General features: G+C 53.4%; 1 protein-coding gene across 2 annotated transcripts in view; it reads right to left on the bottom strand.

The window, feature by feature from the left end:
- Positions 1 to 13,379, bottom strand: part of IGF1R (insulin like growth factor 1 receptor) — a 304,861-nt gene that overhangs the window by 238,993 nt on the left and 52,489 nt on the right. For both annotated transcript variants that reach the window (XM_027522149.1, XM_027522150.1), the window contains exon 2: positions 12,515 to 13,060. In XM_027522149.1, coding sequence (XP_027377950.1) covers positions 12,515 to 13,060 — 546 coding nt within the window. The remainder of the gene's footprint in view (positions 1 to 12,514; positions 13,061 to 13,379) is intronic.

Here is a 13,379-nt window from a genome sequence, read left to right as displayed (position 1 = left end):
TGGTCATGTATGGATGTCAAAGTTGAACCATAAAGAAACCTGAGTGCCGAAGAATTGATGCTTTTGAACTGTGGTGTTGGAGAAGACTCTTGAAAGAGTCCCTTGGACTGCAAGGAGATCCAACCAGTCCATCCTAGAGGAAATCAGTCCTGAATATTCATTAGAAGGACTGATGCTGAAGCTGAAATTCCAATACTATGGTCACCTGATGTGAAGAACTGACTCATTGGAAAAGACCCTGATGCTGGGAAAGACTGAGGGCAGTAGGAGAAGGGGACGACAGAGGATGAGACTGTTGGATGGCATCACCAACTTGATGGCCATGAGTCTGAACAAGCTCCGGGAGTTCACGATGGACAGGGAAGCCTGGTGTGCTGCAGTCCTTGGGGTCACAAAGAGTAGGACACGACTGAGCAACTGAACTGAAAACCATATGTGTCATCTAAAAACATGTTATAAATCCCATTTTATATTAATAAAATTCCTATACCTATCAAGACTGGGCCTAGCACCAAGGCTGGCATTCAGGACCCCAAACTCTGACTGGGCTCACTCACCCCGACATGACACCAAGAGTGAGGACCCCTTAGTTTGCAGGTCCCGGGCACCTCCACTTCTCATGGCCAGTTCCCCCAGTCTTCATGAGAACCCACCCACTCAGATGCAGAAGCTCTGCAGGGGCAGGTCCACCAGGGAGACAGATTTCTGCAGAACATGTCCTCCTTGCCTTCCTCCAACCCTAGCTGTGAAGCTGGAGAACCAAGATTTATAAACAGAGAACAAGCTGGAACCCACAGTGGCTCATCATTGACCCAGAGAAAGAGACAAGTGTTGAGTGCACAGGGCCTTCTGAAACCACCGACAGAGCTCTGAGAGGCATCGTCACCGAGCAGGAACAGGGCAAAGACCCCACACTCGCACGTGGGCCTTGCAGGCCTGTGAGCCTCCCATGAGGGAGACTCAGGGAGGTGTCCTGGAAGAGCAAACTTGAGTCAAGCCATAATGACCCCATGGACAACGGTTAAGGATCCATCACGAAGAGCATGGCCACAGCAAAGTCTGCCCAGCCGGAACTCACTGTGCACAGGCCCCACAGCCAGGCTGCTAGGACCAGCACGCAGCGCAGAACACATCCCACTCCCAGGCTACTCAGCAAGTGCTGCACTTCCACCCTGATCATTCAGAAGTGCTTCTGAGCCCACGGCACCTTGTCAGGATCACGGGAGACGTCAGCCACTGGCCACAAGAGCCAGAAATGCTCACGGGCCCATCAGCTTGCTTTGGCTCCGAGTGAAGGAGAGCTTACTTGAGTTGAAAAGAATGATTTAAATGAACTTAAATTCGTGCAACATAACCGCATTAGATAGGGGTTTCTAAAAGTACTTGTGAATAATTAACTTTGGTTACAGCAAAAGCCAGACCAGAAAAAGTCATGTCAAAGACACAAGACCAACATAAATTCTACTCAATTTCCTACTCTCAATGCCTGTCTAACCGCTTTTCTTGCCTTCCACCCTTTCACTGAGATGGTTCGTTGGCCTGTGCTCTATCTGCTGCCCCCTCCATGAGCTCGTCAGAGCCAGCTGATTGCAGCCCACCCTCCAAGGCCCGCTTCGGGAGCCTGTCCTGAAGGAAGGGTAGGGCCCATCCCAAAAAAGAAGGCAATCACTTCACGCCACGGTGAGCTTGGAACATGTTATCTCGTGCTCTAGCAGTGCTTCCTCAAGTCCAGGGCCAGCAGCACCATCCCAGGTCCCCAACACCTTCCAGCACAGCAGGGAAACAGAGCTGGACTCGTTCAGTTTAAGAGATGAGGAAACCGGGGAGCAGGCAGGGCAAGGGCTGGCACTGGGCTGCTCAGCTAAGCAGCAGCAGCGGCGTCTGGCCAATGTTTTTTGCGGTAAACAGGGATGCTTATGTGTTCACAGTCTCCATGCAAATTCCATCAGCTTATGAGGCAGGGGGGCCCCCTACTCCTTCCTGTCTTTTGACCACCCACCACCTGCCTCTCCAGCCTGGCTTCAGAGATGAGAAGATGCTGACAAGAGGTTTGCTTTTATTTTGCTAATTGTGGAAGAGTTTAAGACTGAAGGTTGAAGAGCTGGCATATGAAAGTCCAAGCTTCACACTTAAAAAAAAAAAAAAAATGGGCACCAGGCTTATCGCAAAGAGAATCTGCACTGGCTCACGATACACCAATCACCCAAACCAGTCACCTTTCATTTGCTTGCAGAAGCGGTGGTCTGAATACCATCCCCATCACCATCTAATCCCCCTTACACATCTTCAGGGGCTCCTCTCTAACCGCGGAGGCTCTCCATGAACTAGAACAGTGCCCAGCAAGACAGAGTTGCATTTACCCAAACAGGCTAAACCTTCCCATGAGACCAAGTCAAGTTGGGCGTCTGAAGTCCCCAACTTCACAGCACGAGCATGAAGTTCACCGAATCCGTGACTGCAGCCTCACCACTCCCTGTGCCTGATAGCAGGCAGGAGGCACAGCGGGCCCAGAGAGCTGTCGTCTCTAAAATGGAACATCACACTAATCCTGCAAAACAAATTTATCTTACAATGACAGTCTGTTAAGTTGGCTGTGGCTGTTTTATCAATCGCCTCTCAATAAAATTCTGCTTGATGGAAGCAGACCCAAAAGTTCACCACTCCCTCCCACCTCACCTAGGCGTCCATCTTGGGCATGCAGTGACTTTTCCCAAGAATATTTTTCTTAACAAACAAGAAATATTTGTGGATCTAAAGAAGCATTCTTCTGAAAAAAATGATACATTCTCAGAATTCTATTCATAAGCAATGATGGTATCAAGATCCTGAGAGTCTCAACTCCCACATTGGATGTGAAAGGACAGTCAGGATGAGGGGGTGGCCGAGGGGCTGGGGGAGGGGACCCGGTGATCTCAGAGGATGACACCCCGTCACCTAAACTGTACCCCCAGACGGTGCACCCAGACCACTCATGAAGTTACTTCCAAGAGGGAGCCCAAGACACCCCATCCTGCACCCGGGCTGCTCCATCTTCTCTCATGAATGGCGGAGAACTCGAGGGCCATTTCCCACAGCCCTGCTTAAAAACCTGTTCCAGAGCTTCTCTGACACAGTTACGCAAATGCTTCTAAAAGAGTACCGGTGTATTACAAAATAATCCCATCACTTCTAGTCCACAGAAGAAGAGAACAAAAATACATCCTATAACCTGAGGAGCAGTCTAAGATCTGAATAATATCAACTTAGCCAGGCACAAGGAGCCATTCAGAAGCCAAGAAGTCAGGACAGAAACATCACACTGGGAACCTCAGGAACAAAGCTCTCTGCCTTTTCTGGACTCAGGGAACGTGACCAGTTTCCATTTGTCTCCCTATTACCACCCAATACCTTCTGGGGTTAAAAAAAAGTCTTAATTTGAACACTGTGGCTGTCCAGGAAGTGCTTCTAATAATAGCAACCTTCATCTTGCTTTCTTTTTGTATCCCAGGCTCTATGCTTCCCAATTTTTTTTTTTTTTTTTTTTTTGCCCCTTTTTACTACTAAGCCCAACTACCCAGTCTCGGGAGCTGCTAAAAACCATCCAAGCCCTTTTCATCTATCCAGAAATCCAGAATGGCAGCCTGGGTTCACAGATCTGCTGCCAAGGGCAGACGGAAGCCCCTTTGCAGGTGGGCCCCGCTTCCCGGGGCTCCAGGGCAAGACGGCTCAGGGCCCGGGGCCACACGGCCTCGCTGCACCGGCCCCCAAACCTCGGCCCTCCCCCAGCCCCTTCATTAGGACTCGCAAAAACAAGCAGGAGACAGCTCCGCAAGGGTCGCTCCATCTGCACAGCCTCAACGCGGAGTCCCCACACACACTGCCTCTGTTCCCATCCCACGTGGGTGCCGTGGAAAATGGCACAAAGAGAGGAAAGAGGGCCGGGTGGCTGCTTGTGACCAAGGCCAAGAAACAAAAAGCGACTTCTGTTCAATAATGAGCTGAAATAGAAGCCAGGCTTCCGGGAGAGGGCCTGCATTCCTGCACAGCATTTTCCCACCCACCTGATCCCCTCGAACGGAAGGAAGACCTCGGGGAGGACAGAGGGAGCCAGTGTGTGTTTCCTGCACGGGGGGCAGGGGGTGAGAGGAGAGAAAGGAAACAAAACAGCCAAAGCAGGCGAAGGGACTGGGTGGGAGAACACAGGGGCATGCACACACACGCGTGCGCACGCACACACAGCAAGTACTACCCAAAGAAGGGCATGAACAGGCACACACTCTGCAGGGGGCGCACGGCGAGCTACCTTGGCTCTGCGGGACCTGAAGCTGTCACAGACAAAAGTGTCCACCCTCGTTATCTTTAGCCCAATTTGGCCCACTCGAAGCAATTGGCTGCTCTCTGAGGAAAACACGTTTTTAAAGAAGATAATATTTAAGGTTAGTATCAAACAAGAATCTTGTTGATGTTCTTAATTCTTCCCAACACCCAGCCTGCAAGCGCAGTAAGTTCACAGGGTTTGATAACCAAATAAATACAGTTCACCTTTAACTGCAGAGGCCCCTACTCGCCTCCCCATGCGGACATCTGTCCTCACTGAAGGTTCTCTCAAGATACAGCTCATCTGGACACACAGGAATTTGAACAATTTGGATTAAATTAGCGAGACCCACTCCTACACTGTGCCATGCTATTTACGATCACTGAATTCTTGCAATTTAGAAAAAGTAACGCAGAAACATCATAGAAGACACGGCAATAAACATACACAGTCAGAACGCTCAGAATTTTAAATGCTCTCAGAATGCAGCTCTTAGGCATTTCGTTTTTAGTTTTTAAAAAGACCAGCAGCTGCTACTGTTTGCTAAGAACCTACTGTGTGCTGGGCACTGTCTGGCGCTTTCCAAACGCGGACCTGCCCAGCCCTGCTTCAGACGGGAGACGGGGCCTGGCAGCCGCGCCTCGGCACCTGGGGGCATAGAGCAGGGCAGCAGAGCCCTCTCAACCCACAGGCTGCTCTCAAACCTCCGCCACACGACGCCTTTGCCCATGCTGGAAGGAGGCTTATTTTCCTGAGCCCCATTTTGTACAAAATTGCATATTCTTGCAAATATCAACCTTAAATGCCACGATGGTCCACAGGGGAAAGCCTCACTGTCCAGGTGCAGGGCCGCCTAAACATGCCCAAAGACCAGTGAGGTAGAGGGTGGCAGGCACACTGTGCTTAGCTGCTGCCTCCACGATGCTGCCAGGGACAAATAAACATGCTAGAAAATCAGGAGTGAGGCCTGGCCACTCACGGCACCCTGAGAACAGCAGAAGAGCCACCACGCTGGCCCTGGAGGAGCACCGTCTCCCCTGGATGGTCACCCTACCCTGTGCATGCAGGCCCCAGGAGCCCCATCCCTCCCTGACCTGAGATGCCAGCTGTCTCCCCTGAGATCTGAGAAGGCTCCCCCCTCACGTCCCCCTGCAGGCCAGGGAGCTGCTCCTCCAGGGACTGAGAAGACAGGCCGTCGGCCCACACAAAACCCAGCCCTCCTGACAATGTCCAGCGCAGGCTGTGTTAGCCAGCGGCAGAACCCAGAATGGTCTAGATTTTGGATTTCCACCGGGGATTCCCTTCTTCCCCGTATAAGACCTCTGTGTGTGTGCTAAGTCGCTTCAGTCGTGTCCAACACTTTGTGACCCCTATGGACTGTAGCCCACCAGACTCCTCTGTCCATGGGATTCTCCAGGCAAAAACACTGGACTGGGTTGCCGTTCCCTCCTTCACGGGATTTTCCGACCCAGGGATCAAACCCATGTCTCCTGCTTCGATCGGCAAGTGGACTCTTTACCACTGCTGCTGCTGCTGCTGCTAAGCCACTTCAGTTGTGTCCAACTCTGTGTGACCCCATAGACGGCAGCCCACCAGGCTCCCCCGTCCCTGGGATTGTCCAGGCAAGAACACTGGAGTGGGTTGCCATTTCCTTCTCCAATGCATGAAAGTGAAAAGTGAAAGTGAAGTCGCTCAGTCATGTCCGACTCTTAGCGACCCCATGGACTGCAGCCTACCAGGCTCCTCCATCCATGGGATTTTCCAGGCAAGAGTAGTCTTTAGCACTAACGTCACCAAAAGACCTCTATATTTCTTAACTCCAGATTCCCGAGTTAGACACAGTGATAAACAGATGACTATTCTGTTTAATATCCTGTGTGTTGCAGACAGAGATTCTGTCTCCCGCCCCTGATGTTCCCAGAACACCCTGGCTGTCTCTCGCTTCCTCTAAGTCAGGGGCGCCTTCCGTCCCAGGACGGTGTCAGAGACTCCTCCTCCTATAGCCCGAGTCCCAGAGTCACACCACGTGCTAGGAGGAGGCCTGTCTCCAAGTCATGGCTCCCAGCTCCACCGCCAGCCAAACCTAAGTCTAACCCACCCCATGCACTCAAGTTGAGCAACGCAGTCCAGGACAGGATTAGCCACGGGCCCACACGTCCCACATCATCCCCACTTTAGCAGGCAATGTCATGCTGGCATCCACACATGGAAAGCGAGATAGAAATATTAACACAACAAAAGAAGGAGGCTTTTTAGGAGGAAAAAAAAAAAAAAAACAGAATGGTCTTATAAGTAGGCTTAACTAATGAAATGGGAAGGGACTCCAGAATATTTTGCAAAGACCTAGGATTGCAAAAAGCACCCTAGGAGACATATTCTGAAAGCTTTTTCATCTCCAAGACGAGATCCCTATTAAAAAAAAAAAAGAAAAACTCCTGAAGGGAGCGTGGGAGAGTGACTCCTTAACTAGGTGACATCTAGCCAAGAATGACGCCTTTCAACAAGGCATGGGGACTAAGAGCTGGCGTCGGCTAAGAGGGTCCCATGGACACGGGCACAAACTGCCTCTCCATCTCGGGAACAGGGTCACCATCAGGGAGCAGAAATGCCATCTCCACGCATGACTATCAAAGGCAGAGAAAGGAGGCCCGGGGAATGTGACCCCCTTTCTAAATAAAGAAACCCCCACACTGGGCTCAGCTGACCGGAGCAGGGGCCTTCCAGGCGAAGAGAGACAGGTCGCAACTGACACGTGAGCCGGAGCCCCCTAGACGGCCTGCCCCCCGCCCCCCACGGGACATGCGGGACCCCCTCAGCCCTGTGCACACACAGGCCCTGCCCTGGCCCGCCACGGCAACACACAACACAGCATTTCACAGAACGAAAACGAGAAAAAGAAGAAGGATTAGCAGAACCATTAAGATGAAGTAATGGAGACCCAGGGTCCCCCCACCTCACCTCAATCCAGCAGGTGGTTTACAGACACTAACAAGCCACCACTTTCACCCATCGGGCCTGACACAGCAATACAAGCAGAGGAGGAAGGGAGCAAGTCCACCCCTCACTCCAGGAGAGTGTGATAAAAACAGGAGAACCTACTTGGGGGGAAATACAGGACTCTCTGTTACACCACCTGTCTTCGTTTTAAGTCCCGGGCCCCGGTTGGTGAGACGGCAGTGAAACGTGTTCCACTTGTCAACGAAGGGAGCCGGTTTCTGCCTTCTCCTTGAAAGCGCCAACCTGTCTCCCTGGTTTCTCCTTTCTGAAGGCGGTAGGAAACGCACGGAGCTCCGGGCCGCCATCCCCAGACAACACCCTTTGGACGGCAGGAAGGCAGCACCGCAGCGAAGCCAGCCCAGTGGGGCTCCCGGCAAAGCCCAGGCCCGCTCACTGGCGGCACCGTGATGTCAGGGACCTCACAGAGTTCACCCTGACCACTGAGAAAGTACTTGGAGACTAAGTCCAGCAGTAGTAGGCTTCCAGATTTTTTTTTTTTCTGGTTGGCAGGGGGTGCCATACTTGAAATCTCATACCAGAAATCCAGAAGGTAGGCAAACCCCACACAGGGTCAGGACGTTGCACCAGGCAGGGAGAGAACTTCAGGTGCCCGGGGGAGTCCACCCTGTTCCCTCCCTGCGTGCGGCCAGCCTCCGGACGATAAGGAACAGCACCCTCGGGCCAGGCTTCAGCTTTCGGGATGGGTCACACCCTCTCCACCCTTCCCCATCATCCCTGGCCTTGGATTATTCTGACCAAGGCAGGGCACGTCAGGGGTGACACAGGAAACGTCCACATTTTATAATCCTCGCGGCTCCTGGCTCGCCGAGCAGCTACTCCACACCGCTCTCTGCGCGAGGCGGGGAGATGCGTCTTCCTGACAACCCGTCTTTCACAAAGCAGGAGCAAGCTCACCCCTGGGGGAGGGCCAGGATGGCCATGTGTTGGAGGACATGCCCAGAATCTACTCAGCGCCTCAGACAGGCGTCTCCTCCTCAGGAAGAGCCCACCAGAGTCCACCAAGCTCCCCAGACCTCCAGCAGCGGGCAGCCAGCTGCTCAGCGGGGCCACAGACCTGCAGGCACAAGGCCAGGTACAAGGCCCGCTTCGTGGGCTCCTTGACGGATTCCAGGGAGAGCAGCCTGTGGGTCAGCATGCATGAGGGCAAGGCCACTGGGCTGAGGTGGACAGGCAGGGCGGCCAGGGAGAGGCCATGTCGCTGAGCCAGCAGAGGGGAGACACAGGAAGGCAGACTGGGTAAACACCTCAAATGGAAAGGGCTCGGTGTCCAGCTGGAAAAGGAAGCATCCACATGGTACCGAAGTGTCTGATACAGGAGCTCGGAGAACAGGAACACTGCCCATGCAGAGGGGAATCAGGGAGAACCCTGGGTTGGAAGTGAGGAGCCAGGAAAACCATCAGACGCTGACACCGCATAACTGAGTGTCTGTATGTCTGTAACATCTAAAATCTCACACACATCCTTGACTTGACACCTCTCTCCAGATATCCCCCCACATCTGTAGCTGAAATGCCCATGGGGGCCCAGACATGACTGGGGATGGTCTGAGCTGGAGATGGGGTTTGGAAGCCAGATGCGGGTGGGAGGCTGCTGAAGCAGCAGGTAAGATACTCCGGGGGAAAGGACGGTGGGGAGACGGCCCAAGGACAGCAGTGTCTAGAGGCTGGACCTGGAAGAGGAGCCAGAAAGAAGGCCGCAGCTCGAGCAGGAGGAGGACCAGCGAGGCGGGCAGGCAGGGAAGGCGGAGCCAGCGGTGCACAGCTCAGGGGGCACCACCTGCTCACGGCAGGGAAAAGCCACACTTGAGCTCTTTAAAGGCCACTCACCTCCTAGGAGTGAATGACTCTCGCCGACATAAAAGCACCCCTGGAAATCGGAAAATGGAAGCGGGCAGGGAACCCCCAGCACAGTAGCTTCTTTAATGGGGGGGGTGGCTGTCGACAAAGCCACCTGCCCCTGCAGAGTCAGGGTCTACAGAGGGGGATTAAAGGGGAGCATCAGGGAAAAACGGCCTATGGGCACCCCATAATTGAGTCCTTCTCCATCCTGTCAAAGATCTCACACACATCCTTGACCTGACAGGTCTCTCCAGATGACCCCGACTCCGTCTGGAGCCAGCTCCGGGAAGGATGGGGTGTTTCTGTGCTGCCTCTTTTCAACTGGCCATCTTCACACTCACAGGGACCCCGAGGCAGACGTTCTATCTGGACTCAGTGGCCCCCACTGGCTCCTTGGATGACCCCTCGGCTCTGCCTAGAGAGGTGTGGAGCAGCACTGCAGTGCTCAGCAGAGAGAGGACTTCTGCAGGCCAGAACCCAGAGCCTTCCACGGCACGCTCTGAGGCAGCACCCTCTGGATAAATCAGAGCGCGAGCTCCACCTGTGACTTCAAATCTTCTAGGAGCCCCATTAAAAACTGGAAAGAAACAGGCGAAACTAACTATGGTAACGCTTCACTCCCTCCGTCTAAAACATCATTTTAACATGTGATCAATACACAAAATATTAAGGAAATACCTTTTTCCCCCCATATTATGCTCTGAAATCCAATGTGTATTTCACACTTAAAAAAAAAAAATCTCAATTCAGCAGGCCACAGTTCAAGTACTAGACAAGACACATGTGGCTAGTGGCTACCATACTGGACTGTGCAGGTCAGAAGGGAATCTATGCAAAGGGAAAGAGTTCCAATTCAACTAGAGAATCCCTAAAAAACCTGCCAACCCTGGAGTTTTCAGGACAACCTGAAGGGAAGACAATTTCCCTGAATGCTGTCATTAATTTTAAATAAATATTCCATTGTGAAATCACAGAAAAACATGAGCAGGCCTGAGACATTGGCCCAGGAGAAGCTGCAGGGTGCGGCCTCGGGGAAGAGGGCATCCAGCCAACAGGCCTGCCAGCATCAGACGCAGCGGACTGATGCCCGCCCCCCAGGCCTTTCTCAGGAGCCTTTCCCCTTTCTCTCTCTAATCCCCCACAGCCTATGACGATGCCACGGGGCTGCCCCATGTCACAGATGAGGAAACTGAGGGCCAGCCCGAGGGCGAATGTCCAGTCACGCTACTAGACTCGGGCCCGAAACTCATGCCGCGCCCCTGCTCCAGACTTCTCCAACAAGAAGCTGGACAGAATCCACAGTGAGACCTAAGTAAATGCTGACTGAATCACTGAACGAGTGCCCACCGAACGACTTTTAAGCAACACCTCCCTTTAGTACAGACCTTATGAGTTTTCAAAACAGTTTTGTACACATATTTGACCACCACTAAGGAATAATATGGGGCTGCCCAATGGAGCATTCTAAACATGGCTAACAACCGCACAGAAGGGCTGGCTGGTCCAAGGTCACCCCCTTACACCACACCCAAGCCCAAGGTCACCCCCTTACACCACACCCAAGTCCAAGGTCACCTCCCTAATACCACACCCAAGTCCAAGGTCACCCCCTAATACCACACCCAAGTCCAAGGTCACCCCCTAATACCACACCCAAGTCCAAGGTCACCTCCCTAATACCACACCCAAGTCCAAGGTCACCCCCTTACACCACACCCAAGTCCAAGGTCACCCCCTAATACCACACCCAAGTCCAAGGTCACCCCCTAATACCACACCCAAGTCCAAGGTCACCCCCTAATACCACACCCAAGTCCAAGGTCACCCCCCTTATACCACATCCAACATCTCTCCATGACACATGACACTTCATCTGAAGATGACTTTTTCCTTTAAAATAAAGTTTTTAAATGTCAAGACTATTTGAAAATATGCTGTGTTGTTTTCTCAGAACCAGCGGGTAAGCTAATGATAGGGTAGTGTTTTCATCAATCACAAATGTGACTTTAGCACAGTATTTTCCCCAACCCGAGCCAACAGGGATGCTCCGAGTGGTCCGGTGGTGTTCTCAGCTCTTTAGGTCCTGGTTGCAGCCCGTGGAGTCCCGCCCTCACTGGACCAGTGTTCACCCGCCCGCTGATGCAGCGACAGGGAGCATGAAAGCATGCCCTGTGTGTCAGAGCCTCCTTGCTCTGCTTCCGCCCTGGGCTGGCAGGAAGCTGAAACAACGCTACCTGTGGGGTCTGGCCTTTGCTCTGTTTATCTTACACACGTCATGGTTAGGCAAGCCTACCAATCCGGGATTTCTTGGCTCTCCGTGGCCAGCTGGAGTACATGGGCTCCTTGAGGCTCTAACCGGGCCAACCACTGAACTATTTATAGGTACCACTCTGCCTTCCAGCCAGCGATGGGAACCCTCCTGGACAACAGAGCTAAACACTGCCGAAAGCAAGAAGACAAAGGCCCAGAGTCACACTGCAACACCCAAGAACCCAGCGCTCGAGGCGCGCATCACAATCAGGGATACTCAGAGGACATCACGCACAGCAGACAGACAAACAAGGAGCTTCCGAACACCACCGCCTGACCCCCAGGAGCAGTAAACACACTTCAGAGGTCTTTCACTAACTGGCTTCACAAGATTTGCACAGTTCTTCAAGAAAGAGGTAGACAAGAAAGGAAGCAGAAGCCTGGGGTATACAAATGAGCTTGCTGCACAGCCAGCTACCCGCCAGGTCAGCCTGAACCTGAGGCTCCTAGACACGGTCCAGGGCTCCTCTGCCAGCACCGCCCTGGCTCCGCTCCATCATAAACCAGGATGTGCAAGCACTGGAACTTCATCATTAAGGACCAAGGACGGGCTGCAGCTCAGCACTCTCACAGGATGCGAGTCCGTCTTTACCTCTCCTCTACTCTGTAATAATCCAGGTGTACTCATGCTAAGGAAGCCCTGCATTACCAAAAAACCTCCTTTCACACAAAGGATAAAAGAGCTGACGATACATACACAGCCCCTGACTGGCGGGAGTTAGGCACTTCCTAGCACACCGGGTCACCCTGCCCATCAGAAATTCAAAGCAGCAGTTCCACAAGCCTCCCACCCAGGAGTACAGCGGATGGTTTCTAGCATGTCACTGGAAGGGTTTTCACAGCAGCTGGGACAGGCTGCACCCACCAGTTCCCCGATGCGAAAAGAAGCGCCCTAAGATGCCACAATCTCATGGCAAGAAGCCCCCTGAGATGCCACACTCTCATGGCAATAGAGCCACACCCACCTGGGAGAAACAGGCACCCAAAGAGGAGGACAGACGCGGCGGGGGGTGGGGGAGGGGGGGTACTGAGGCCACAGCCCCGTCTTACTTTTCTGGCAGCGGTTTGTCGTCCAGCAGCGGTAGCTGTACTCGTTGTTGATGGTCGTCTTCTCACACAGCGGCTTCTCCTCCATCGTCCCTGGGCACAGGTCCCCACACTCCTTGGGGGGCTTGTTCCCCACGATGTAGTTGTTGGATGCCGCGTCCAGGATCAGGGACCAGTCCACCGTGGACAGGTAGCACAGGTCGGCGTTCTTCTCGATCCGGATGGCCCCACGGGTGATATTCCGCAGGTTGTAGAGCCCGATGTCCTTGAGGTTGGTCATCTCGAAGATGACCAGGGCGTAGTTGTAGAAGAGCTTCCAGCCGCGGATGACCGTGAGGTTGGGGAAGAGGTCGCCCAGGCTCTCGAGGCCGGCCACACGGAACAGCAGCAGGTACTCGGTGATGACGGTGAGCTTGGGGAAGCGGTAGCTGCGGTAGTCCTCGGCCTTGGAAATGAGCAGGATGTGGAGGTAGCCCTCGATCACCGTGCAGTTCTCCAGGCGCTTCAGCTGCTGGTAGTCGTTGCGGATGTCGATGCCCGGCCCGCAGACTGCAGGGACACAAGAGGGGAGGGCGGCACGGGCTTCAGTTACAAGGAAAGCACATTTCACAAACTAATTCCCCGCCCGCCACACGGCCAGTCTCCAGGAACCTATATTATCGTTAAAGAGGTAAGGCTCTCTTCTCACCACCGACTGCCGGAGGAGCAGGGCGCAGGTGGACTGTCTGGGGAGCTCACTGGCCAGTTCTCCTTCGGGATGTGCCTGGTGTGGGTCAGAGCACTCAGCACACTCACCACTGCGGAAGATGCCACCCCACCTCACCAACGTGCAAACCACAGCCTGGAGCCCAGGGCCACACAGGGACAC

The sequence above is a fragment of the Bos indicus x Bos taurus genome, chromosome 21 (genome assembly GCF_003369695.1).
Source record: "Bos indicus x Bos taurus breed Angus x Brahman F1 hybrid chromosome 21, Bos_hybrid_MaternalHap_v2.0, whole genome shotgun sequence".
Lineage (NCBI taxonomy): Eukaryota > Metazoa > Chordata > Mammalia > Artiodactyla > Bovidae > Bos > Bos indicus x Bos taurus.
Note: the sequence above shows the minus strand (reverse complement) of the source record. Positions and strands in the feature narration are given on the sequence as shown.